The sequence below is a fragment of the Numenius arquata genome, chromosome 9 (assembly GCF_964106895.1).
Source record: "Numenius arquata chromosome 9, bNumArq3.hap1.1, whole genome shotgun sequence".
NCBI classification, from domain to species: domain Eukaryota; kingdom Metazoa; phylum Chordata; class Aves; order Charadriiformes; family Scolopacidae; genus Numenius; species Numenius arquata.
Window position 1 is genome coordinate 10,465,260 of NC_133584.1, and position 27,255 is coordinate 10,492,514.

Sequence of the window (27,255 nt, forward strand, 5' to 3'; positions counted from 1 at the left end):
AAATAAAAAAAGTCTGGTGTTCAGCATCCGTTAGTGTCTTTCCGCCGTGCGCTCAGCTCTGCGCTTTCAACGGTCACCAGCGAAGGGAGCAGGGGAAGGGGCGGGGAAAATGCGAAACAGAAGAAAGGAAAATAAAAATAATAAATAAATAAAAATCCCAGCAAAACCAGACAGCGGCTGCAGCTCATTTATCCCTAGCAGTCAATTATTTTTGATGCCGGTGGCATGACCTCATTATTTTAAAGGCTCTGCCCTCGTAACAGAAGAACAGAAGTACCTTTTATTATTAAATGCTCTTTTATTTTTATCTACATCCTGTTACTGCATAAAGGTCACGTCTTCTTAAGTATAATAAAGCTTTCGAATGGGTACACCTCATCGTCACACCTCCTCACACCCAAACAAGGGGAAGATAAACCAACCAGCGGCTTCTGTATTTTTAGGCAATACGTTTTAAGAATACAAGCACGTTTCTGGTTGGAGGAGCAGCAGAACTGGCTGATGTGGTATTTGTTACTGGTTTACAGTTTCACGTGTGCACAAAGCTTTAGGAAAGCTTTTTAAAAGGCAAGTGTGCAGGAAAGCTGTGGACTTCTGCATCCTCAGTCATTTACCGAAACATTTTATTATGTTCGAGTTAATACAAACTATGCTTTTCATGAACTTCGGGTTAACGCCGGATTGGATTTCCACGAAGTTTTAAAGACCCAGTTCTAGGTCTTCCAGTTCCTGAAGGAGAGCAGTTTCTTTCTGAATCTTCTCCAACTAGAACAGAAAAGCACAAGGTGTCACAGATGTAGCTTATTATAAAATGAAACTTTTAACAAACTGCATACATCTTAACAGCACCTGGTTTTTCTCCAGCTGTTTGCCAGCAGCTGCTTGTTCTTTCAGCTGCTCAATTGCCTTTAGTTTCTGAAAAAAAAAAAAAAAAAAAAAAATCAAAAATCCCACACTAATACAAACATTGGTGAACCAAGAACAGGAAAAACACTCTTAGAGGTCCCTGCATTTGCAATTCCCTGATTTACCAGCAGGCAGGTCTCAATACGGAAGGCACAATTCATTTCAGCCTCTCCAAATGCTCAATCCAGAATTCCCCACCAATGAGAGACATTTGTTTCAAGAAGTGCTTCTTAGCCTCTGAAAGATAAACATCCTGCACTATCTCACTGAAGGGCTAGATCCAAATTCAGAAATTACTCCTCCACTATCACTGTCCCTCTTCACCATACATTTTCCTCAGAAACCCTGGAATATTAATCAGAACAGAGGACCATGAAAAGCAGAAGGTAGCCATGAGAAAAAAGCCCTGCTGGATTATGCAGAAAGGGTAGAAAATACAGAAAATTACCATCTGTGCAAAGGCCATCCTACCGACCTCAAGTCACCTTCCAAATCAGATGAGATCTTACACACCATCTCTTACAGAAATCTGCTGTCTGTTAGGAAAAAAACCCAACTAACCTCACCTTTTTTAAATTCTTTATCTTCTTGTCAACTTCAGGATCTCCTGATGTCACGGCAGGCACAGTGCTCCGTGGGGCATTCTGTGGTGCTGAGGACTGTGCAGGTTCCTGGTTTGCATCAGCTTTGGCTTCCTGCAGACAAATAAAATAAACACATTATCTAGAAAATACCTTTGATTACAAGTGGACTGAAAAATTTCTTTCATCATTTTATGGGACCCATTTAATATTTCTCCTTCCACTACTTTGCTGGTGTACTCCAAAATTTGTAAGTGACTTGCTTTGATGTACTGCATTAACACTATATATATATGCTTTCCATGAAAGAAGGGTTATCTAGAACAACTCACATGCTGTTTCTTGTTTAATTTCTACTTCCTCAAGACACCAACCATACATAGCATAGGGAAACATCAGTAAGGATGACATGACAACTACATACACCAATATTTTATAAAGTAGACCGATGGGTCATGGTCTCTGAAGTAAAAGAAAGGGCCCTAAACCACTGCAAGAAATTTTTAAAAAAATCTTATTTAAAAAAATTATTGCTTCAGAATTTTGTAGAAATTGGAAGGCTAATATTAAAAGCTGATTTTTATCTACCTAGCCAAAGAATAGTGACCAAAAAGGTGACAGAGACCACGCTGTCATTGGTCTGCCCTGATAACTTGCCCTGGCAAATCTGTTCTTACCTCTCACCTAACACTGAAAAATACCTGTGCAGATGGTCTGAAGGTAAAAAGTCAGAATTACTTAGGTCTTAGCACTGATTTCAGCTAAGATTCACAGCACCTAACCAAAGCTGTTATTTTTATGTCATCCTTTTTTATCTGCTTTAGTCCGATTAAAAAGTCTACCACCCTCCCCATGTGCAAGATGTGTGGAGGGGTCTCAGTGCCACCGACGGTCACTGCTCTGAGACTCAGCTATGCCGTTTGTAAAAACTCATTAACGTTATCCTTGAAAAAACTACTTTTGCAGTACCTGTTTAGCAGCTTTCTTTGCTTCATGTTTCCTTTGATTTTTGAGAGCTGTTTTAGAGAGTGGCTTATCACTGCCTCCCGATGGTTTCATATTCTGAGGTGGCTCGTCCTCATGCTGCAGGATATGCAAAATTAACAGTTACGAAACCTGTATTCCATGTTGGGAAGCATGTTGGTACAAAAAACCTAACAATGAACCCCAAACCTCTTAAGACACCACCACATGCAAAAATGAACTACAGAGGAAGGAAAAACAAAGAAAACTGGAAAAAAAAAAGTATGTGCTCTTTCTCTTCCAAATAGCAGAAGCCAGTGTGAAAAGGGTTTCACGCTCACGCATTCTCAAGTTTGGATGGGACTATCCTGTGTGTCCTAAAGATTTCATGGATTTCTGGTAGAAAACATGATGATTTTGTTACTTTATCTCAGGGGGAAATAAAATCAAAGAGGAATACACAAACACAAAATGACTGAAGCTTGGCGTTTTGTTTTTGTTGACAGCTTTTTAACTCAAACTCCTAGCGATAAGAAAGGAAAAACGGGTTGCTGGGAGGAGAGATGGGGTAGGGTTTCTTGGCATGGTGAGAAGGAGGGGTTGTTTAGTCTTTTGGTTTTTTAGGAAACTCAGAATTGAGGAGCTGGATTGTTTTAATGCACATGACGATTTCTTGCCCATATAAGTAAAAAGAATTATTTTATTTAACACATCTTTTCTCTACTACCGCTGCTTGTTCACCATTTGCAAAATCAGACATCAGCATGATTAATAGATTCCTCACAACCCAAGCAGCAGCCTTTCCCTTCAAGGTTCAAAATAAAACTCTCTAAGATATAAACATCAAGGGTGCAATTGTTAAATGTAATTAGTTGCTACTCAGCCTACTTTGAAACTTGCAGAAAAGAAACTTATTAGACATGTAGGTCACCATACCGAAACCTATTTAAACTGCAGCTGAATTGCTAACAATCACATCTTTTTTCTAGCAAGCAAACTAACCTAAAAAAACCCCCACAAACCCAACACTTGTCTAGTTGGGTTTAGACGGGTAAATCGGGTCACCCAAATCAGAGGCTTCTATATTAACTCGAGTATCCAATTTCACTTTAAAACAAATTTGAGGTTTATTGTTCCAGTGCGTGTTGTAGAGAGCATTTTTAAAGTTTGCAAATGACTTTGTAAAAGGACTTTGTAAAATCGGACTGAAGAAATTCCATTTTTCTAGCATACATTTTTGCTAACAGTGAGCAAAGTGTCGAAGAGGATTATCAAGAAAACCTCTCAAAACCTCCAATACTACTGTCAGTCTGATTACTCTTCTAATGTCTCTCATTAGGTAGGCAAAGCAATGAAACAGAACAATTTAGTTCATGTATGAAACTGTCTACTTACAAGCTTGGAACTTGTTGCAGGTTTGTTTCTCAGGGCCGGAGGTCTGTACGCTTGAGCAGGCTTTGGCTCAGTGCTAGGCAACTCACTTGGAACCGCCTGGTACTTCACCGCTTTCGCTGGGAACACTCCATCCAAGAAGGGCTGCCAGAAAACTTGCCACATTTCTTCATTTGATGGAACTTCGTAGCTGTGTAGCACAGAGCCAGTGTAGTGCCATATCTTGTAGCCATTATTGACCCGTAGCCTGGGAGCACACGTAGCTGTTACGATATGCTCCCCGTCGGGACACCAGGCAAAGTACGTGGAATCCGAGGCTACTGGTTTGGAAATAAGTTTGTAGTTTTTAACGTCCCACACTTCCATCTGTCCCCTGAGATTTCCAAATCCTGCCAGCACTAGGATGTGTCCATGGGGGCTGTAGTAGGCAGCATTGCGAGGACCGGTTCCAAAATCAAACACAGGGTCACATTTCAGATTAAAAACTGTTGCTTTGGCAGGCATAAAACCATACACAGCACAAAACTCAACAGAATTGGGGTTCCAAACAACATCATAAATAGGACCATTTTTTGCTAAAGGAAAAGGAAAATACGCAGCTGTTAGGAGATTGTATCTTTTCAGGGCATGCAAAAATAAAATGAAAAGCTATTCTTAACTTCATGCTTTGCTAAAACGCTGTGATCTAATTATTGGCAGTGAAAATTAATTCTGCTAACAATAGAGGTAGAAACAACATTTTGTCTTCTGATAATTTCAGTTAAGGTTTGCAACAATAACTGCAGCCATTCCAAATTACCTCTGTGGGGATCAACATCAGCACTTTAACAGTAAGCATATTTTTTTCATGTAAAAAAAATCCCTTTTTTTTTTTTCCTCGTTATTCAAGAATGATCTCTCAGGACTTTCTCAAACTGTCCCACTGGAAACCTGCAAAAACAGGAGTTTTATACCAGCTGGATACTAGTCCCGCTTTTTTAAAATCAAAAAAATATTGCATAGTGCAGCTTTGTAGAACTAAAAAATATTGATCTAAGTTATCTTTGGACCATACTCATGTACGGTATTTTATAAGGCAGATTTTAAAGTGAGAGAGCACACAAAAATAGTTTTACACATAATGATTAAAACTTGATATTGTTAGAAGCTATTCTGGGGTTAGAACATTAGGAGATACTGAAGAATGATGAATTAGTGATGGAAACTCATGTAAAATATACAGAGGTAAATAAAAAATATAGGTCATTATAACTTTTCATAATCTGGATATCTTTACCTGCGTTTCAGATAAATGCCAGGTGCATTACTGACAATTCTTAAATCCAGACATTGACCCAAAATATCAAACTCATTTAAATTGTTCATTCCTGTTCTCATTCTAAAGCCTTACCTTCAGAAAGTAGGCTGTGCTATCATATTCTGTGTGTTTTTCCTTTTTAAAACTTTTTAGATGACAATTGCAATTGCAGACACTGAGGTCTGACAGAAAATTACATTTCTGCACGATTCATGACAGTGGGCAGCTGGAGAGATGAGGGCAGCTCTATATGGGCTCCAACAGCTAAGGCACCACTCCCTCCAAGTGCCCACCACCTGGGTTTTGGTTTTGGTTTGGTTTGGGTTTTTTTCTTGAAAAGGAATAACTACCACTTTGTTTTGGTGTTTTGTTTTTTTTTTTTTTTCCTTGGAAAGGAGTAGCAAAATTAAATGAAAATTAATGATAAACTTTCTGTTAAATAAAGATGCATTGAAATGAAATAACTTCAAAGGGCAAAGAAGGTTTTAATAAGCATGTAATCAAACAACTGATGTTCTCAATCCAGGAAACTGCTCCCAAAGAGATTCTAGATACTGAGTTATAATCCTGATTATTTTTCCCCATTGAAGTTAGCAACAAAGGGAACTGGGGCACAGCACTTGCCACCACAAGTTTTGCTACAGAAGGCAAACTGGAGATATTCTCCCAGGCAGCATTAGTACTGAAGCACAACCTCTCTACAGTCACTTAAGTGTACACAGTCTACATCACCCCATCCCACATGTTTTGAAGTATTCATGATGAACTTGCCTCTCTATAATCCCAAACAAGAAAGGTGTTTACCATAAAGAGCAAAACTCAAGATAATGAAAAATACCATTGTGGGGAAATTAATGGACTTCCCTTTCAAACAAGACAATGAAATTAAGAGCATCCACTTGCTCTTCCCCAACATGTCATTTTTATGTCTTAGAACACTTTCCACTTTACAATACAAAAGAGAGGACTTCTATTTTCCAGTATACTTCAAAAAATTGCTCTCACTCTGCCTCTGTTCCTTGCGTAACAGTATCAATTGCATGTCTATAAGCACAGGTAGGATTATTCTGTTTGATAACAAACGGTCCTGCCCATTTTGGTTTCTCAGACATTAAGCTGGCTCCACTGTTATGTGTTTCCTTAGTAAACATGCACAATTCCTTTCCTGGGCACATGAACACCCTCCCAAGCAAATTATTTGTATATATTAACTGCAAGTGTCTGCTCTCTGCCACTGACATTGAGATGACAAGTACACCAAAGATGACAAGATAATTCAGCTACTAAAAAAACCAAAACACTTACTCCAGATTTAACAAAAAATTCACCAGAATTAATTTTTTTTGTGTGTGTCATTTTTTCTTTTAAAGAGTACTTCACTACTCTAGCAAAAAAAACCCCTCATACATTAACAAAAGCTGGTGCAACAGCAATTCCCATTATCTAGAGCTATAATACAATGAAAAAATGCCTGAGGGCTACTTACGCAATTGTACGACCACACTTTCCCCGTTTGTTGCAATGTAGTGCAGAGTTTGCTCTCCGTAGTATGAAGCACCTGTTTTATCCACCTCTGTACTAGCTATTACTAGCACAGCAGTGGCTGATAGACAGAGTTATTTCAATACAATTATTGCAAATTATATAAACTATTTAACAATTACCATGAACAAAGAGAAATTAGTTTGATTATAAACTCTAGTTAGTTTCTTGCATAACACTGCTGTTAACATTTTCTTGAGTTTAATTTTTCCTAAACGTTAACCCAACAGAACAAGTATCTTCCTTTCTCAGATGAAAAGTATAAGCTGAGTCTATTCATTCACTGTTGAATTACGAGAAAGTGAACATACTTTTGCAACCTTAAAAAAAAAAAAATTAATCTAAGGCAGAAACCAAGCATCCTGATCAGTCCTTAAATAAAATGTTTCATCAACAGCTTTTATATGTACATCTATTTTATCTAAAACTGTGTGCCCGCATGTTGTTTCTACATGTATGGGATTCCTTCCCCGCACTCCATACAATGTGGGTTGAAGTAAAATAGTTTTTACAAAATTATTCTGAAACAGCTTATTGTTAATAAACAGCAAAGCACACAGAGGACTGTGCGAGTCATGTCAATTGTGATACATCTGTGTATACACAATTTTAAAGATTAAGAATGGTTTATGCTCTGGGATAATCTTATGTATACAGTCTAAATACATTATCATCACAGAATGCAGAATTAAATTTGAATTCGCTATATAACTGCAAAATTTACCAATGTGTAGAATATTCTCAATTGCACTATACAAATGATCACGGAAGCCAACACCGGAAAGTGATGAGCACTTCAGGGTATTCAGAACTGTAACCTTAACACTGCATTGGCACTAATGGCTATCTTCAGGATTTATCTGCACATGTAAATTAAATGCAAAAGACACACAGTAAACAAAGTAATTAAATCCAGAATGGGTGGAATATAAAAGTTTAAACATACAGCTGTTATACCTTTTTTGTTCCATAGCATTGTCACCTTGTCAGCTTTAAAGAAACTTTTGTTGGCTAGCGCAGACTGAGGGCCGTTGAAGTTGGGATACTGATAGAGTCTAACAAATGATGGTGCACCTTTACTGCCCGGAACATACACAGCCACCTAAAACAAAGCCACAAGATTTTATTGCAGATGATATTCTTGGTAGCACAGGGTCTATTCACTTCTAGTACTTTGTACTAAAGTTACAATAATTTTTTTGAAGAAAACCAACAAAGAGATTGGAAACAACATCGGAAGTACCTTGGTTGGCTGTGCTCCTGGAGATAAGACAAAATCATTAACCTTTTGCAAATGCAGTTTATTTGCAATAGTATCTAAAAAAAAAAAAAAAATTAAATGTGATGATGTTAATGACAAGCCACGTTAGCCTGTTACTAACTATACCTTTTTATGGGTCTATATGGATAATAAAAAACAGTATATATAATGATAGAGGATTTCTTTTACTAGACAAACAACCATTACTTTTCCATTTCATCACACATGTTTATTTACAAAGCCAAGCAGAACCAAGCCTAGATCTGAAATCCAGTGTTTACTATTTGGAATTTCAAACAGCAAGGAAGCTTCTGAACCCCGTGTGCTTGTGTTTTAAGCAAGGGACAGTGTTCTTCATCTTATCTGTGCTGACTTCAGAGGAAGCAGCATCAGTCACGTCCAGATAACATGCACCATTACACAGGGCCAGGGGTTCTCCCCTCGCAACTTTACTGGAAGACTTCCTGATAGGGAGCATGAATAAAGGCTTGATCTGTGCTGAACATTGCCCCTTTACGCAAGAACTTACAGGAAATACATCTTTAAAAAGTAAACGAACGGCAAGGAAGCCTGCACTGAGCAGCAGGCCTCATGCTGGAACAGACACTCCAAGCTTCCCTAGTATAGCTTCGTTAACATCACTAGGGCTAATTCTCAGGAAACTGCACCTCTCATAGGCTGTATTTTTAGCTCCCAGAATAATTCTTGTACCAGCTTTATATTTAAAACAAAACAAAAAACCCCACCAAAACCCCGAAGCACACACACCACTGTTTCCCCCCAGCAGTTTTCTTTTATACCTTTAGATTTTTGTTCTAATTAATTTTTATCTTCCTGCATTTTTATTTCCATTTCCCTTTTTGACCTCTATTCAATCCAAATATTCTACCAGTAGTAGTAAATTTCCTTGACAAAAATGCTCTAGCTTTACAACTTCATTTTTGCCATCAATATAAATGTCCTAATGAGATGGTTTTTAATAGTTCATTGACAGAATATACACAACCCAAAGAAGTAATCATAGATCACGTTCTCTATTGACAATTTTCTGGATCACATTAAATGGGAAACGATACAGAATCAGGCCTCTTTAATTGAAAACTAGATGCATTTCATACTAGGTAAGTCACTGAAAAGATAAACGTACTTCATTAAAACATAATGATTCTGAATTCCAAATTCAGAAAGAATGTAGGCAATAGTTGAAATAGAAAGCAAAAGAAGAAATGAGGAAAAGATTGGGAAAAAAAAAAACAAACACCTAAAAGAAGATGCCTATATAGAATGCAACAAAAAGTAAAGAAATACTCGCGTACTGAAGTTGTTGTTTTCAAAGAAGTGAACTTCGTTGTTTACATTCCGGGCACAAATGCTTTCATCATCTGACCAGCAAGGACACCTACATTTAAAGAATTAAAATCAGTGAATGATGCTCATCTTTAGCAGTTTAGGATTTTTTCCTCTCCATTTTTAAAGCCAAGCAAGTTCAAACATGATGCGTGTTTCAAATGGACAAATGACAGCTGCATAGTAAAGAACAAACAATTAGACTTAGTTATTGTCTCCCCAGCTTTCTCTGTGGTGCAAAATGACAGGGAATTTATACTAAGAAACAATTATAACTACGTACAAACATACTTACAAGCACAGATACTGGCTTTCAGCTAGTAGCAGGCAGTATTCTGAAAGCCAACACCACACTAAAAGCTCTGTTTACCTGGATCAGATTTTGGAAACCACATTTTTTTTGCAAACTGTTAGCATCTGGAAATGTTATTTACCAGTTCTGCATCTTCTTCTGGATGAAAGATTTTAAACATTTTCCAGTTTTCACATCATGAAGCTGTAGGTTGGGCACCCCTGCTGTGCCATCTTTAGCAGCTGCAACAAAAACAAGGATTACAGTAGTGGTCTCTGGAGATTACATTCCATCTCCTGATTCTACAAGCAACCGAACATGCATAAACTTCTTATAAGAAGCATCCCACTGCCTGAGGGACTAAACCCTCGACTGCTAATTGCTTTATCTATTAATATAAGTCTTTCAGCCTGCAGAAAGAACTAACATTTGGAAGTGTAGGGTTTCTACTTAGATTACAAGACTAGGATCAACAACACTAGCACAGCTTTTTTAATGTGCGTTTTTTAATCAAAATCAAAAGCTGTCCTCTTTGCAAACAATGAAGGAATGTTCTCCACTCCTACATTTTGTTCTCACAAGAATGCAATGCATTTTGTCCGTTGCGCTGCAGTCACAGCTTTGTCTGCAAGCTGCACAAAATGGTTCTGCTGGTTTTAAACTCTCTGTATCCTCCTATTCTGGATACTACAGCCTGCCCATCTCTACCAATGATTCAGAACACACCTCCTAACAGTCCTCTAACAGTCCACAGTTGGCATCAGTTCTGTCACTTGTGCTGCCTTGTCTCATCCTACAGCCTGTCCCAAACCACTTCCCACACGCTCATCTTAACAGCCAGCTCTTTCTGTCAAAGGAAGCATCTTCAGACATGTCTGCTTCAGACATGCAGCTCAGATAAGACTGAGGCTATCGAAATCAGGAATATACACTCCACAGGGAGGCAGAGGAGAGAATAAAGCCCTCTGGACAATGGAGAACACAACTATCCTGAGACAGCTTACAATTTTCCTTGAGACATGGACAATTTTCCTTGTCTATACATGAATAGAAACTGCTAGAACAGCATATTATTCACACTCTTTGCACTAAGATCAGTCAGCAATTTTTAGAAAGCTGTGATTTCCTAAATAGAGTAATCATTAGTACATGCACTCTGATTTAATGTTTGCAGAACGGTCGATACCAAATGCTTTCAGAAGACGGCATCCCTCCCTCCTCCACTATATACTTGATTACCCATATAATTTTCTGTACACTTTCTATACTGTTCATTTAGCTGATAAGTATCCTACAATAACAGATCAGGTAATGGAAAGCCTACAAACCAAATTAAAATAAGCAGTTACCCTGTGGACTTTTACAGCTGGTAAAATACTCACTTGTATAGGCCTGCCACGTCACCAGAACATTATTCTTTGGCGAGAATTCAAGGCAAACTGTCTTTGGAAGATCAAAGGAACGTAGTAATTCAGCACTGGTGATATTAACGATATTTACTCTGGAACCGAAAAATGCAATTTCAATAAAACGTGCTTAGAATAGTTAATTAATAGCCCAGGTAACTTTTCACATATTTGATTCTTCTAGATCCATTACAATTTTGGCCAATGTAACAAAATTAGAAGAGCTTTTTTTCCCCTCCTGCTTCCATTACATTTTTGCAAGAACACATTTTAAAACCAGGTACCCAGGCATAACAGAAACTGAGTGAAAGCACTGGGCAAAACACGTCACCTATTTCATCCATAACATTTAAACTCTGAACAGGAGACAGGATGTACTCTGTTCATAGAGCCCATCCACACTTCCACCATGCTGAAGTTGAGCAACAGCCAACAGAAAGATTCTAACCAAATTATCCCACGTATTTTTAAAAGTCTTCTATCTATAAGGACACAACATTTAAAATTTGGGGTTTTGAGGTTGGGTAATGCAGGGAGACATGGACAATAAAAAGCAAAGGTGAGACGGCTGAACAAACAAGGTCAAGCAGCGCCTCTGAACAACATATATTAAATATCTGCCACATACAGAATCCAAAGACACAAAAAAGATTACATCACAATGCATCCAAGCCACTGTTGTTCTCAGAAGCTGCATTAGGAGCCTGTTCCTCACCATCTCATTAATTGTTCCCCCTCAGAAACGAAGAAAGATGGACAGCCCCCAAAACAAAGAGGCATGGCAGGACTGGAAAGATTTGCCATTTGGAATATTCTCATTTAAAGTTTGGGTACCTGGATATACAACCTGGTTGTCTGAAAAATATGTCTCCCCACAAACATTTTCTGGAAACAGACCTTTCCAATTGGCAAGAACAAATTTTTCATGAAAAATTAAGAGTCTGGATATTTTGGAGAATCAGAAATAACAGTGGAAGTAATGAATCCTACATCTAAGTTACCTACTCCAGAAGAAACGGTTAAGCGATATTAATAAATATTTTTGCAGATTTTCTTTAACCTATTAGTAAGAATACTGACATTTCAGAAGAAGCCTTATCATCTCTTTACAGCAGCAACCCTATGCTGCACTCTTATGTAAAGGACGATCTCTAGTGAACTCTACAATGCACCTGGTTTATAAAAAAGAAACCTTGTGACCTTCGTGCACAAAGTGCATAGAATCTTCATTTTCTGTGAGCTTCACTAATAGATTGATCCCAGAACACCAAGTACTATTGTACTGGAAAATATGAACAAAAAAAATCAAATAGAGCATATCCAGATTCCATGGGAATGGGTGCATTATAAGTAAGAGAAAACCAGTAAATATTTAATCTGATATTCACTACTGTGAATAATGCAAAAATAAACTGCATTTAAAGCGTGTATGCAAACACTTGCATTAATAGCAATAGCCTTTACACAGACAAGAGTAAATGGGGCATAACTTATCCAGTTTAATACAAACTACATGATTAATATCATAAAATGCACCAACTTTTCTCCATTGCACCAGGCAAAAAGGGAACCATCCTTGCTAAAAGCAACAGCTTTGCAATTTTTTCCAGAGTCCCTAAAGAAATAAAAAAACACACATTAGTATTCAAATATACTGCATAAGTTAAGGTATTTTTAACAAAAAGAAAAAGCAACACTCAGATTTTCCTGCTGCACTCCTGAGTAGCACTTTGTAACGGTACAATCTACTCTGCAATTGTTCAGTGATTATTACTGGGGCAATGAGAAATCAGGCAAGCATAAAGCCTTCAAAACCACTAATTTTCTGAACTACTGGCAGTAAGAAAAAAAAATTCACTTATATTTATACATTTTTCAATTCTAGAGTCTGCCTTTACTTTTCCGAAAATTATTTCTTTTGTGCAAAAGATCAAAACCAGTGATAATAACAGTACCTTTGAAACGCTGTGCTCTCTGTGAAACTAGGTGGCCCGTTCACCATATAAAGCCCTTCGGATCCTCTCACTGGAAGAGTGAAAAAAACCTACTAATTTCAAATTCGGAAAATGGTCCAAAGCAAAAGCTTTATCTAATTTGTAGACCTTGAGATCTGCATGCACTTTTCCCCTGCTTGCATTTTAGAGTAAACGGGAGAGAGGAAAAGGAAATTCAGAATGTAACATGTGCTGAGACGCCTGGCTTCATTCCAAGGCAGCTGCAGGATCCAAACACAGGACAGGGGCATCGGAGGGGCAGAGCTGAGTTGAGCTCTCAGCCCCAGCAGCTCTGACACACAACACACAAGCAACTGAGGTGCCAGTTTGCCCCCAGCCATGCAATCCGCTCCCCACTTCAACCGGCATGGCCCTTCCAATGCAGCCTTCCCAACAGGGTCGGTCTATGAACCAGTTCGCCCCCCTGCCACGGGAGCACTGGTGCCAGTGCAAAGAAGGGAGCAGAAGCACTACCAAGGGCAGTGGGGCAGAGTGGGACAGACCCAAACCAAGTGCATGGCAGAGGGGCTGAGGTGGAGGCACCCTTGAAGCCTCCACCTGAACCTTGCTCCAGCAGGGCCAGCAACACCAGGCTGTGGGGCTGTGCCTGGCCGCAATGTGAGTATCCCCAAGGATGGAGATTCTCAGCCCCTCTGGGCAGCCCGTGCCTGCGTTCAGTCTCACAGCAAAGTAGTTTTTCTTATGTTAAATGCAATTTCCTAGATTCAAGTTTGAGCCCATCATCCCCCTCACTGGATACCACACAAAACAAGAGTCTGGCTTCATGTCACAGGATGAAGAGCTGCACCTCTGTAAGGAAGCAGGACGGGACAACAATTCCTCCTAAAACGGCCGCTGGTCCCCAGCTCTCAGCCCTGCTGCAGGAGGCACTGTCATGAAGCCTGACTTGCAGAAGCTGAATATTCCCCATTGCTGCAAGAGCCGCACTGGAGTTCTTGCACAATAGAGTTGAAAAGGGCTGCCTAGATACTCCCCAAAGCGAGGATTAGCTGCCTAAACAGAGGAAGAGCATTTGCCAAAAAGATTGTGTCAGACTGATTTTTTTGCTGACATGAGAGAGGATTTGCCCCATTGTTAGTTTCAACATTGAAGTTCAACTTGGAAAACAGAGTGCATGAAAGAAATATCAATAGAAACTGTGTTTCAAATTTCCTTTTTTTTTTTTTCAGAAACATTGCGGTGCTTACGGCACTAGGAAACAAGAAACAAACAAGAAATAAGGATAGTTTCATGCAAAATCATGTAGTTGGAATTGTTATATAGTGAATAAAACAATTATATTTTTTTCAGTAGCTCTATTACAAGCATATTAGAATTCCAACTTAAACCACAAAATGGGCAATTGTTACGCAGGCATTAGCTGTGTTTTATGCATTTTCTTGGGACACCAAAGGTGCTTACCGAGGTGACAACTTTTACTTACAAACACGACTCAAGAAAGCAAGATCTGTACTAGCTCAAGCTGCAGGTTCTGCAGCTGTATTACTTCGAGGGAGCGTTAGGGCCAGCGGTGCACAGGAGGTCTGAGAGCAGAACAGCAGCACTCCCGCTCAGACCATATGTCAACCACGCAATAGAATTCCTGTGCAGATGCAGCAAGACCTGCACAATTACAACATCGGCCACCAAACACCCTTACAGTGCTCTTCAGAGCTGCTCTTTTAACTGCCAACTATCCTTACTTCATCTCTCTCATAGCACTTTATAAATTAACAAATGGAAAACGTGCTAAGCAATAGTTTATTAGGTTGGAGAAAGTACTATTTTAAGAGATTTCAAATCCCCACCTGCTCCATAGCCCTGTATTTCTCTGGGAGTATATCATACCCCTAACATACCTCAAGAGTATGTTTTAACAACAGTTTAAACAAATATGATCCACTAGCTTCATATCCCTACCTGGAGTCTATTCTTCAGGTCTTCCATCAGACTCCAAAGAAAAATTAAAACATCCAAATTTACCACAAATTACACCCAACATCAAGCAGAGCAATATCCACCCTAAACAACTGCAGCCCCCCCCAAACGATACACCCAGATGAGGATAAATATACTATTGTTTAAAGCTCAGAAACATAGGAAAGGAAAAATACTTATCCCTTATGCTACAGGCAACTTAAAAATAGAAAAGGAAGGAGGACTACTAGAAGCGGTGAGCCAACGCAACACAGTGAAGATACTTCGGTCGGCGATGAGCCCCTGCAAGCTGTTAGGCAGTCTGCAGAAGCCCCGTGGGGACGGGCTCTACGTTCTGCAGGTCCCCGGGTCTGCTGCCACCTGCTCGGCACCCCGAGGACGCCGGGCTGGGTGGAGGGGCCTACCCTGCTCTCACCCAGCTGCCCAGCGAGGCCCGGCCCGGCTCGACCCCCGGGAGCGGAGCGAGGGCCCAACAAGCTGGGAGCGCCGGGCCTGGCCACGACGGAGGGCACAGAACCGCCCCACCCCGACCTGCCGCCCTCCACCAGCCCCAGTCGGGCCAGTCCCAGCGGCTCAGGTCCGACGCACCTGCCAGCAGCGGCGTGGGGGGCGCCATCTTGGCGCAGCGGGCTCGAATTCCGCTTCCGGGTGAGCGGCGTCGCGGCCGCCCCAGAGACGTCCACGTCGCTCGCGGGCGTGAGGGCGGGGGGCGCCGGCACGTGACGCGGAAGCGGGGGCTCGGATTGGCGGCCGGGTATCCTGGCCCCGCCCCCAGAGCAGTGCGTATTTCCGGCGGGCGGCGCCGCGCGGTGCTGACGCTGGCAGAGAGCGGCGGTAGCGGCGGCGGGCCCGGAGCGGCCCGGTCGCATCATGGTGGCCAAGCAGCGCATCCGTATGGCCAACGAGAAGCACAGCAAGAACATCACGCAGCGTGGGAACGTCGCCAAGACCTCGGTACGTAGCGTGGGGCTGTTTGGGGGTGGGGACAGACACACTGGGGAACCGAGCAGGGGGTAATGGCAGTGCTGTGCCCGCAGAGGACGGCCCCGGAGGAGAAGGCGTCGGTTGGGCCCTGGCTGCTGGCGTTGTTCATTTTCGTGGTTTGCGGATCAGGTGAGCGGGTGGAACCGGGAGTGGGAGGGCGGCGGTGGGGCCCAGTGGTGGTGGGGCCCCGCCGCCACCGGGGCCCACTGATGGAGAGCCCCTGGCGAGCGCTCCCCTCCTCTGCTCTCTTGCAGCCATCTTCCAGATCATCCAGAGCATCCGGATGGGCATGTGAGGGGCCTCTCACCAGGCCAGGCCCATCCGTGCCCTTCCCCGGTGCTGCCATGAGCTGTTCCCTCTCTCCCCGGTCAGCCCCGCTTCGTCGTCGCAGCAGCTGCCCGAGGAGCGGTGCTCGGCATCGGCCGTGTCGCATTCCAGGTCCCTTCAGCAGTCATTCCGAGTTTTCTAGCCCACAGTGCCTTGAACAGCACCAGATGTACAAAGCAATAAAATTATATTGTTGATCTACAATCGTGGACCTACTTATTCGGTGAAGTGCACAGCCATGTTTTCTGTAGAGACGTTAACCTGTACGCCATGTCGATACGTAGGAATTGACATCTGTTGTAAACACCGGTCTTGAGATTCTATCCTCTGTATAGCTGGAAGTGGTTTTATTTAAATTCAGAAGCCAGGATTTTTATAGCAGCTGGAGTACAAAGCATGTTCATAATGGGCCGTGCAGCGTTCTGTAGCTTGCCCAAGTGCATCGTCCTCTCTGTACACGTAGAGTAGTCTTAACTGCAGCATGTGGTGGTGCGTTAGCGCTCAAACACTTATCAAAACAGAAAACTTTATCCCATACCTCTTGTCCTAATAAATGCAAAATGCTTGTTTGTATAGAATTAGTGGGTGTTACTTAATTAGAAACCGGCATGACCGAGCAGCAGCTGTTTCTGACATAACCCGATGCTGAAGTTTCACAAACTGCTGGCTGACCGAGCTTCTCCTGGCCATGGGCTGCGACTGCTGTAAATACTTCTTGGACAACTTTCAACCAGTGGTGATAGTTTTAAATTTTACAATGTTGTATGGGAATGTTTGGTACAGGTAGGGGGACCCTGCCCCTCCTGCCCACAGTTCTGCTTTTATGTGCAGCATCTGCAGAGTGTGGTATGTCTTGCAATATATATTTAATACTATTTAAGGTAAATCTTGCTTTCAACCTGATTTTATCTAATAATGGATCCAGTACTTAACTGCTTCCCTACAAATGATCACAGTTCCTTCTTAGTGATACTGAAGAAAAAAAAAGAAAAAGCCCTCCTTACACTTGTAGATGACTGTAACTTGTAACAGTGGAAAATGCTGCTGTTGATCATATTTTATTGCTGATGGCCCAGGCTTTGTGTTGGCCTCTTGCTGTCTGTTGTGGTAACAAAGGCAGTCCGAAATTGGTCTGCTGTTGTACGCAGCTGCTAAAGGAAGACTTCTTTTTTCAGGTTTCTTAGCAGAAGACAAATTTAAAATCTGGTTACACTAGAATTAATAGAGAAAAGTTTCTGTAGACATTTATTAAATGCCTGTTAGCCATGAAAGAGCAGATCTTTTTGTATGAGTTGTCATATTTCCATTTGAAATCATTGGGACTGGTGTAAACCAGCGCGGCCAAGAGCATGCCCCAGAACCGAGCCGTACAAGGTAACACACGTTCCCTGTTCTTGGATGCTCGTATTTTGTAAGTGGTGGTGGGGGGAAGTATGTACCATCTCCGATTTTAAATAAAGTTCTTTTCAAATGCGAGTTGTGTTTGTTTTGAGGTTGGCAAAATGGTGCCTTACTGGGTGTTGAAACTAGGCCACTCCACACTGAGTGCAGCTTCGTTAGCTATTTCCTTGAGAGGAGCCCCTTTACAGCAGGAAACCCCTGTGTTTGGCTGTTTGGGGGGTCTGGGCCATAGGGGTGCCATGGTGCAGGGGCTGTGGCTGCTCCACTGCCTGTCCGTTCTCTGGTCCTTGGGGAGCTCTGACCGGTTCCTGCTTCTACAGAAGATGTTTCCTTTTGCTTTGCCTGTGCAGTAGCTCATTGTGCTTTCTCCACAGCCAGCATGGCTGGAGTTGGAAGAACAGAAACATGTTGTGTGCCGTGTAAGTGAAGGGCTGTGCAGCAGTTGCTTTTGTTGTAATTGCAGGATGAACAGCAATCCTTGTCTGACAGACTAGGGCCAGCAGTGGCCTCCATCAGTTAACTGCGATTTGGCATATTGTGCCACTTGAAAAGTGCTATTGGATTGAAACCAAAGTGTTCTGGGGATGCTGTACATGGAAGAGTGGTGAAAGAGGAGGTACAGCCAAGAACAGGTAGTTGCACAAGGGATGAGAATGATCCGTAGCTCACAGCTGCTTTTGAAGAGTGAAGTCATTCTGCAGGTGATGTGGCATTAAATATCAGGAAAATGCAGTTAGAAGAGGGATGGATACAGCAAAGCGCTGTGGGAGTTGAACGATGAGGAGCTTCTGCTTTGTCTGCACCCAATGGCCAAAGCCCCAGGGGAGTCTCTGCTTCCAGGCTTGTTCCCATCATCCTCACAACAAGGGACTCTGCCAGGGCAGTAAAGGGCAGCTTAGTCATTTGTTGGGACAAGAGGAAACAGCTGTGGTCAGCAATTTACCAGTGGGTTGTTAAGATCTGAGGTGTGCATAGTTTATCTTTAGAAACTGCCTTGAGCAGTGTTCGCTCAAGGTGACAATTGAGGGGACATTGATATCCCAGGTTATTCCTTCCAGGCAATGGGTCCTTATTTTACTTTGCATCAGGCTGAAGAAGTGACCTGAGCATAGGCAACTACTACAAAATTTCCTTTGACCAGAAGACTCTGTGTGCTTACAGGGAGCCAACTGTGTGTGTGAGACTACACAACTTGAAAAGACAAAAAAAGCAAGAGAATAACCCCCTACTTTGTTTCTAGGCCCCTGTGAGTGGCAGATGCTCTGGTGTCTGTGTAGCAAGGAAGGTGAGCCATCATGGAGGAGGCTCAAGCTAGGGAACATTTAAACAAACTGGGCATGGGACACAAGTCCATGGGACCCAAAGGGATGCATCCACAGGAGAGATTCCTGAGGGCTGGAAGAAAGCAAATGCCACACCTGTGTCTACCAAAGGCTAAGAGGAGGATCTGGGGAACTGCAGGCTGGTCCACCTCACCTTGGCACCTGGGAGCAAAGCCTCCTTGGAAACCAATTGCAGGTACAGGGACAACAGGAGGGTTGGGAGCAGCCATGGGTTTATGAACAGGAAAACACACTCAATTAACCCGCCAGCCTTCTCCAGATGATGGGCTTGGTGGAAGAGGGGACAGCAGTGGATGCTGCTTACCTTGACTTGGGCACAGCTTTCGACACAGCCTTACAGACAGGCTGGTGCAGGAGGGGCTGGGTAGGTGGACAGTGGGGACTGTCCTGGACGGAGCCCCAGCTGACCCACTGGGCTGGCAGGGCTGCCCTGGGCAGCATGAAATCCCATTGGAGATCAGTCACTGGTGGAAGCAGTTCTGCACCTGGAGGAGGGGAGGGTCAGGGGGATCTGAGAAGCAACAGGACAAGCAGCAGTGGGCACACACTAAAATACGAGAAATTCCACTTAAACATAGGGGGAAAATACTTCTTTTGCTGTGAGGGTGATCATACCCTGGAAGGGCTGCCGAGGGAAATGGTGGAGTCTCTGTCCTTGGGGAGAGTTGCCAGCCAACTGGACAGCGAGACCTGGGCAGCCCAGGGTGCTGGAGCATCTCCCAAGGTACCTGCCAGCCCTGATTGTGCTCTGACACCAAAATACAAATGCTGCAAAGCGCCAGGCTTGTTTCTTTTCAAAAGCCTCAGAGAGCAACACCGAGGTTTATTTTCCCTCTTGTGAGACTGCAAATTCTTATTTCCAGGAACTGACAGAGCATCTTACTCAGTACGGTGGCCCGCAGCAGTTCCGTCCTGGCAAAGTAACGCAGTGCTGCAATTCACAGAAATGGGCACGTTCTTCAGTAGAGCTGAACTTGCTGAGGTGATGTTGTTAACCACATGCAAGTCACTTCGATTTCAAATCCTTGTCTTTTTTTTTTTTTTTTTTTTTTTTCTCTCCCGTGAAGCCTCCTCAAGGCTGGTTCTGAGGCTGCACTTCAGTAACACGCATTAGGATCGGCATGTTTTGCCGCACAAGGCAAGTGGTCCCTCTTCTTCTGCCAAGTCCTCCCTAGCTGCTGCTGCACGACGTGGACTGCAGCAGCAGTCAGTGCAGCACAGTGACCGCAGCCACATCACCAGCGTTTTACGCCCCCCCAGTATCACCTTGTGCACCACCAGCTGCTGGGACAGCACTGCAAGGCTTCCTTCACCTCCATACGGCACAAACTGGAGGACTTTTTACAAGGGCATGTAGTGATAGGACAATGAGTAATGGCTTCAGGCTGGGAGAGGGGAGGTTTATTAGATTAGATATCAGGCAGAAATTTTTCACTGTGAGGGTGGCGAGACACTGGCCCAGGTTGCCCAGAGAAGCTGTGGATGCCCCATCCCTGAAGGTGTTCAAGGCCAGGTTGGATGGGGCTTTGGGCAACCTGGTCTAGTGGGAGGTGTCCTTGCCCAGGGCAGAGCAGTTGGAACCAGATGATCTTTGAGATCCCTTCCAACTCTAACCACTCTATGATTCTATGAGACTGAAAAATGATCAACCCCCCTGCTGACATGAAAGATGTCCAGCGACAGAACTGATCGTATGAGCTGACAGCGACCACGTGCACCCCCTCAGCTGTGAACACGCTGGGCACAGGGAGCTCACCCGACAGCCTCAGGTGTCACCCGTCATCCTAAAACAGCCGCGAGGGAACCAAATAACCGACAGAAAGAGAACAACCCCCCCTTTTGCAGCAATCCTCACTCGGCAGCCTGACGGCTGTTAACTGAGGCAGCCTAAAGCTGGCACAGCTTGCAGGGGGGCGGTCAGGATATCTAACGGCAGCCCTCCCCCGGAAAGGGCAGCGGGCTAAGGGTATGCTCTGCCCGCTGAGCGCGGCCGCTGCCGGCGGGTCTGGGCAACGAGGAGGCTCCGGGACCGGCGGAGAGGCGGGGCCGGGCGGTGCGGGCCCGGTGCTGGGAGCCGGCTGCGGGGCGGCCGCAGGAGCCGCAGCCCCGTCCCGCAGAGAAGCCCCGGGGCCACGGGCCCGGCCTCCCGCAGGGGCACGGGCCCGGCCTCCCGCAGGGGCACGGGCCCGGCCTCCCGCAGGGGCACGGGCCCGGCCTCCCGCAGGGGCACGGGCCCGGCCTCCCGCAGGGGCACGGGCCCGGCCTCCCGCAGGGGCACGGGCCCGGCCTCCCGCAGGGGCACGGGCCCGGCCTCCCGCAGGGGCACGGGCCCGGCCTCCCGCAGGGGCACGGGCCCGGCCTCCCGCAGGGGCACGGGCCCGGCCTCCCGCAGGGGCACGGGCCCGGCCTCCCGCGCCGCCCCGTGGCCGGCGGCCGCCATGGCCGGGCGGCTCCGCAGCGCTGCGGGCCCAGGCAGCGGCCGCTCGGCCCCGGCCTCCCGCTCGGAGCCGGGCGGACCCGCCCGCCCCGGCCCCTCGGTCGTGCGTCGAAGGAGGAACCTACAGAGGAGGAAGTTCAGGCAGCAGCAGGCCAACCACGCATGAAATACTCGTTCTCCCTGTTTTTCACAGCACCGCTGTCTGGTTTAGCTCCGGCTGAGCAGAGGCTGGCCTCCCCCAGTCTGGAGGGGTTTGGGGACAGTGAATCCCAGCCCCCGGCACAGCATCCTGCTGACAGAGCAAATCGTTCCTACCCACGGTACCGAACGCGTGGAAAAACACCACCAGCCGCTCCTTGGGCTGGAGCTGGCTCCCCCAGCACGCTCGGGCTCCTGTCCATGGGTGACAAGAGAAGCCCATCAGGCTTCTCTGAGGAAGGTCGGGGCACACAGCCCTCAGCATCGAGCACCAGCCCGCTGGAGTCCAGCTCCAAGAGGTGAGCAAGAGAAGACGTGGTGATACCACCTCAGTCGTGACGTGGCAGAGCCCGAGCTGGCCTAGATGCCACAGAAAGACAGAGGCCCTGGGACATCACCAAACCTCACTTTTCTAGCGCTCTTCAGAAAGGAAAGGGCAAAGCCGTGGTCCTTTAACATGAGCACAGACTGTCCACAGAGAGAAAAGCACTTGTTAATCACAAAAACAGCATAGTATGAGCAGAAGTAAATGCCCTTACATGTTAACGGCAGGGGAAAATCAAGGAAAGATGGCTGTACTGGCTACTGGAACTCAGACCTGCCACATCCCATGCCCAGATGATCCAGGTCACTTGCCTTTCTGGGGCCTGCTAACAGAAACACAATGAAACTTGCTCAAACTAAAATTCGAGGGAGATGACGTGGTAGACTGGTGCTCAACTGAAATCTCACCTTAGACCACAAAACGTGAATTTGTTATTGAAGAGCAAAGCTCTTTTCCAGAACAGATAGGACCCAACTAGCCCAGGGCTTTGTCTTGAGCAGTGCCAGTAGGAGACACTACGAAGGACAGGCAAGTTTAGCCACCCTTTACAGTTCATTCCCCTCCTGCTCCTCTCCTCACAGCCAGAAGAGCTGTGTGGGGGTGGTAAGAGGGTACATCCCTGTTTGTCAACCGCTGTCCAAGAATCTGCCTAGCCCCTTTCAGAACATCCTACCTGCCTCCACAGAACCCTGTGGCAACCAAAGTTCCCTTTCTGCTAGTGATCCGGTTAGTAACAGCTCTGCGCTCGCCTCACCTGTCACATTCTCTGGACAGTCTCCGAGCAGCTCGTGGCAGCCTTCCCACAGCCTACTCCAAGTCAGAGTCACCGCCATCTCAGGCTCTCCTCATTAAGCATTTCCTCATTAAGCATTTCCTCCGCATCCGCCATTGTTTTTGTAGCATTTCCCTGCATGTTCTGTCACATCCTCTTTGAGACCCAGGGGCTAATTCAGAGCCACCACAAAGCTAAGCTTCATCGCTCTAAGACCCTCCTGCTCCAGCGTGGCTCTGCCACCGAGACACCACGGCTGCAGTCCCTCCCGTGCCATGCCTGCACGGTTCTGGAGTCGAGCACTGCAAGTCCAGGAGCTGAATTACTTCCCTATTTGTTATGCTGAAGCTATGGAATAATTTCCAAGACAGGTATTACAGGAACACGCAGAGAGGACAGCACCCCATCTCAAGAGCCCGCTTTCACACATGGCTCCTGAAACACAGTCATTAAAAGCACCCGAGAGCAATCAGCAGACACTGAGCAGTGGGCACGGCTGCCTGCACCCACCCACAGCACCAGCCAGACCCCCGAGCGTGGGGAGCGGAGATCTCTGTTGCCCAGCCTCACGCCACGCAAGCGCTGCCGGGCAGCTGATTGACGTTGCTGGTGCCGTCACTCCTAAGGACAAAGAAAGGCTTTTCAGCCGCGGGAAGCTGACTGACACCGGCTACACAAAGCAGCGCAGCAGCCAATGCAGCCCGACAGCAACGCGATCGTTTGTCAACGAGCCTTTCTTCCCTCTCTCAGAAATCAAACATTCAATAAACATCAAGGTGATCTTCCCACACTGAGGAACCGCTCTTCCTTTCTCCCCCCCACCCCCGGGCAGCAGCCTCGCCGCCTCTCGAGAAAGCAGCAATTCAAGGACCCATTTCTGCCATTTTACAGTGTACTCGCACAGCAGAGCACAACTTACCACTAGGAGAAAACTAAAACTAAAACCAAACCTGATAGGAGAGGAGCGAAGCAAACAAAGGATTTCTAACAGCAGCAGTTTAATCTTCGTTTCATCCCCGATTTTCAGCAGATTTACTAAATGCATTTTTCTTTCAGAGACAAAACCTCTCCAGACAACCTGCGTGTAAGTGGATTTAACTGTCGCTGTGCGGCAGAGCTCGCACAGAGACAACCCCACACACCAAAGAGAGGGAGAGGAGATGCACAGACACCAGCTCCACCGGAACGCAGAAGTGCTTGGGACTGTCTTCTCATCAGCTCGATTCTCTACTTCTACAATCAGCAGGACATTAACAACTTCATGTTTCAAATGCCTCTATTTCACTCCTTAAAAATAAACTGACAGTTGCATTGTTCCCTCCATAGGAGTTTTAATGAACTATTCATCTGAAGGACTTTTGTTCCCAGAAGTCTCCCAATTTATCACTTTTCACCTACTTTACCAACTACATCCTTATTGTATAGCTGGAGTGAGCTACTGATCACTGGGGGAAAAAAATACAATTAGCAACTGAAATATTGTTTTCTGATTTGCATGCAATGCTCATTTCCCTAAAGGAGTTCAGCAGTATACACATGTGCTTACAGCAGGCCACGGGCACCAATCACACAATCACAGAATGGAGGGGGTTGGAAAGGACCTTCGGAGACCATCTCATCCAACCCCCCTGCCAAAGGAGGGTCATCTAGAGCAGGTTGGACAGGAACGCATCCAGATGGGTTTTGAGTATCTCCAGAGAAGGAGACTCCACCACCTTTCTGGGCAGCCTGTTCCAGTGCCCTGGCACCTTCCAAGTAAAGTTTTCCCTCATGTTCAGATGGAACCTCCTGTATTCTGGTTTGTGCCCATTGCCCCTTGTCCCACCACTGTGCACCACTGAAAAGAGTCTGGCCCCATCCTCTCGACACCCACCCTATAGATCTACAACTGAAGTGAAGATCATTTTAGTGTATTACTTCAGTGAGTAGTTTTTAATATACACAGACACACACACACTTCCCTAGTGGCTTTTTTGAACTGTGAACAGATGCTTACCAGGAAGGTAGGATGCTCTAAGTTTCTGGAACACAGGACAAGGATGCTTCTCCTTGAGATCTGAAGACACCAAAACTTGCAGTTTCCAGTGTTTCTTCTTTTGTTTTGTTTTACCTAACACATAAACCTGATGAGAGTTAGACATATACAAGGATACATTTGCAGGCACAGGCTCTGGAGTGAGCGGGACTGCAGCACCCTGGGGTGACGACAGGGCTGCACCATTTGCTCTCATAGTAAACTCTTGGTTTTAATACTAAGATACTTGGGTTTTATACCAAGATAAACTGTTCAAACACCCCAGCACGCAGCCAAATGTTAATTTATATGTATCAGTGCAAAACCAAAACCAACAGGGTCACTGACAGCATCAGAATTATGCTTTTCCTAGAATAAAAGAAAAAAAAGTCTGTTGCAAGAGAATCAATTATAGTTTTGGCATTATTCTATCACTGGCTCACTGAAGCTAACTTTTTTCATAACTAACTGGAGAAAGTGCTACTGAATTTAGTTACACTGTAACAACTTCTACAGCCAAAAAATTTCAACAAAACTGCAGTTTAATTTCAGAAAATGTGTTAAAATATATATATTTATACATCAATTTGACACACTGCATTAGTTTACACAAATGATGGTCTCTCTTGAAACTGTATTTATGAAATGTACATTTTTAATTTAAATACTCAGTTTACACTGCACTTAATCTGCATGTTGCATTTATTAAATACATTTAAATCTGCAATGTAACAAAACGTTTTCTGCATACGAAATTCAAAACACCATTTTAAATGAACAAAAGATGGCTCACTTCATTTATTTTTTTTTTTTAAACAACTAGTGCATAGCACACTAGCTCAGCTCCACCAACACCAGCTGTTCTTTCTTTTTTATTTGACATTGTTCACAGACTATTACATATTACAATAAGAGTGCTGGATAAAAACATGAGGTACGAAAGTGGTTCAAAGATTATAGGTCATGCAGATCATGCTAGACAGCAAAGAAAGTTGTGAATGAGAAAACACTAAATAAAAATACATAAAGAATGTGCATTATAAAATAAAAAAAAAACAACTCAATTACACAGCTTTGCTTCTTTGGTTACAAAGTAGGTTGAACAATTTCACAGCTTTTTATTCCCACCCAAAAAAAAAAAAACTTATACGAAATGTCAAAAAGCAGAGGAATCATGGCAATTTCTCTCTATTAGAAAGTAGAAACAGAAATGAGCAAAGTTTTCTTCATCAAAATAGCCCATCAATTATTTATTATATCACAATAACTGGTGACTACCTGTACAGATGCACTATGGTCTTCATACTTACACTCTATACAAAATTTACATTCAAGCTGGATCTTTACTACCGTAAATAAATACCAAAGGCAAATTGCCATTAGTGTTAGAAATATGCCAGGATTCTTTTGTTCAATTATTGCCTAAACATTTTATCTATTAAACGCAATCCCATCTATCATTTTACTGATACATACATTTATTAAAAAAAAATTAAAAAAGTTCTGTGACATTGTTCATGTACATTATGAAAATAGCAGCCCTGTAATAAATAAAACAAATAAATGAAACTAATGTAGGCAAATGTTACTTATATTGAAAGAACAGTGGCTCTTAAGATGAATTGTTACTTCTTACCAGATAGCAAGGCTCAAAGTAATCCACGGGAAATGGAAACCTTGGAGAGCCACCAAAGCTCCTAAAAGACCTCACTCCTGCACACCAAGCAAACACATTCGTTGCGCGAATAACTCCTTCTCCAACCTCCCTTGTGCACCCGTGACGTTGCAGACACCAACTGCGCTTCATGACACACCTGTGAGGGACAGCTCTTGGAGAATGATTGTCTAATACTGAAAAGGCCAAAACACACAATAGAAGCATGGCTACTCGCTCTCATATAAAGTGGAAAGAACAGCAGTGGCACACAAGGACAGACTGCTCTCGGGCTTTTGTTTTGTTTTCGAAGGAGGCAGGGAAGCTTTACGCTGAGGAGACATTCGGCTGCTGTGGAGGTTGCGTTGACTGCGGAGGCTGTGCTATCACTGTTTGCGCTTGTGAAGTGCTACTAGGATTGGCCTGTTGGGTTGAAAGTTGGGATAACTGATCATTGTTTGAAAGAGATTTTAACAGTGCGTTTTCTCGTTCAAGTAAAGAGTTTCTTTCAACTAATTCTTTTATTTGTTCCTTCAGGACTTCCACTTCTTCTCTTACTGCATACATCAAATGGCTTTTCACTAGATCCTGTGAAGAACAAGTTAACAGTTACACCAAGTAAAAGAACAGTTTCATTCCACTCCAACCACAGAATTTACTATTTTACTGAAGGTTGTAAGCCTGAAAACTGAAGTACTCGTCACTAAAGTTATATGAATAAATTAGCCTTCAAGAGCAAATAACCTAGCTCTTTAATTCACTGTAGAGTTGGCCTTGCATCAAAAGCTTTGTTTCCAGCATTCAGCGTTAAGTTCTAGTCACCTCAGTTACGCTGAAGACAAGGACTAGAATTACGGTCCAGCTACTCAGAACGAAAGCAT

General features: G+C 44.1%; 3 protein-coding genes across 6 annotated transcripts in view; 1 reads left to right on the top strand and 2 right to left on the bottom strand.

Moving 5' to 3' along the window:
* Positions 1-282: 282 nt before the first annotated feature.
* EIF2A (eukaryotic translation initiation factor 2A) lies at positions 283-17,556 on the bottom strand. Of its 3 annotated transcripts, XM_074153872.1 has the most exons (14): positions 15,508-17,556; positions 12,943-13,012; positions 12,528-12,602; positions 10,964-11,082; positions 9,724-9,823; positions 9,259-9,341; positions 7,925-7,998; positions 7,639-7,783; positions 6,626-6,742; positions 3,846-4,417; positions 2,457-2,570; positions 1,473-1,601; positions 850-915; positions 283-765 (listed from the first exon to the last, which is right to left on the bottom strand). In XM_074153872.1, exons 1-14 carry the CDS (start codon positions 15,533-15,535, stop codon positions 700-702), a joined length of 1,758 nt encoding a protein of 585 aa, XP_074009973.1. In that variant the 5' UTR covers positions 15,536-17,556; the 3' UTR covers positions 283-699. The 3 variants fall into 3 exon arrangements, with proteins under 3 accessions (XP_074009973.1, XP_074009974.1, XP_074009975.1); XM_074153873.1 differs by lacking the exon at positions 12,528-12,602 and having other exon boundaries at positions 289-765; positions 15,508-15,535; XM_074153874.1 differs by lacking the exons at positions 9,259-9,341; positions 9,724-9,823 and having other exon boundaries at positions 289-765; positions 15,508-15,535.
* SERP1 (stress associated endoplasmic reticulum protein 1) lies at positions 15,703-17,705 on the top strand. Its single transcript, XM_074153875.1, has 3 exons — positions 15,703-15,873; positions 15,957-16,032; positions 16,158-17,705. The coding sequence occupies exons 1-3, from the start codon at positions 15,790-15,792 to the stop codon at positions 16,196-16,198; spliced, it is 201 nt and encodes a 66-aa protein (XP_074009976.1). The 5' UTR covers positions 15,703-15,789; the 3' UTR covers positions 16,199-17,705.
* Positions 17,706-25,247: 7,542 nt separating this feature from the next.
* Positions 25,248-27,255, bottom strand: part of TSC22D2 (TSC22 domain family member 2) — a 29,987-nt gene continuing 27,979 nt past the window's right edge. For both annotated transcript variants that reach the window (XM_074153474.1, XM_074153472.1), the window contains one exon: positions 25,248-26,962. In XM_074153474.1, coding sequence (XP_074009575.1) covers positions 26,702-26,962 — 261 coding nt within the window. In that variant the 3' untranslated portion in view covers positions 25,248-26,701. The remainder of the gene's footprint in view (positions 26,963-27,255) is intronic.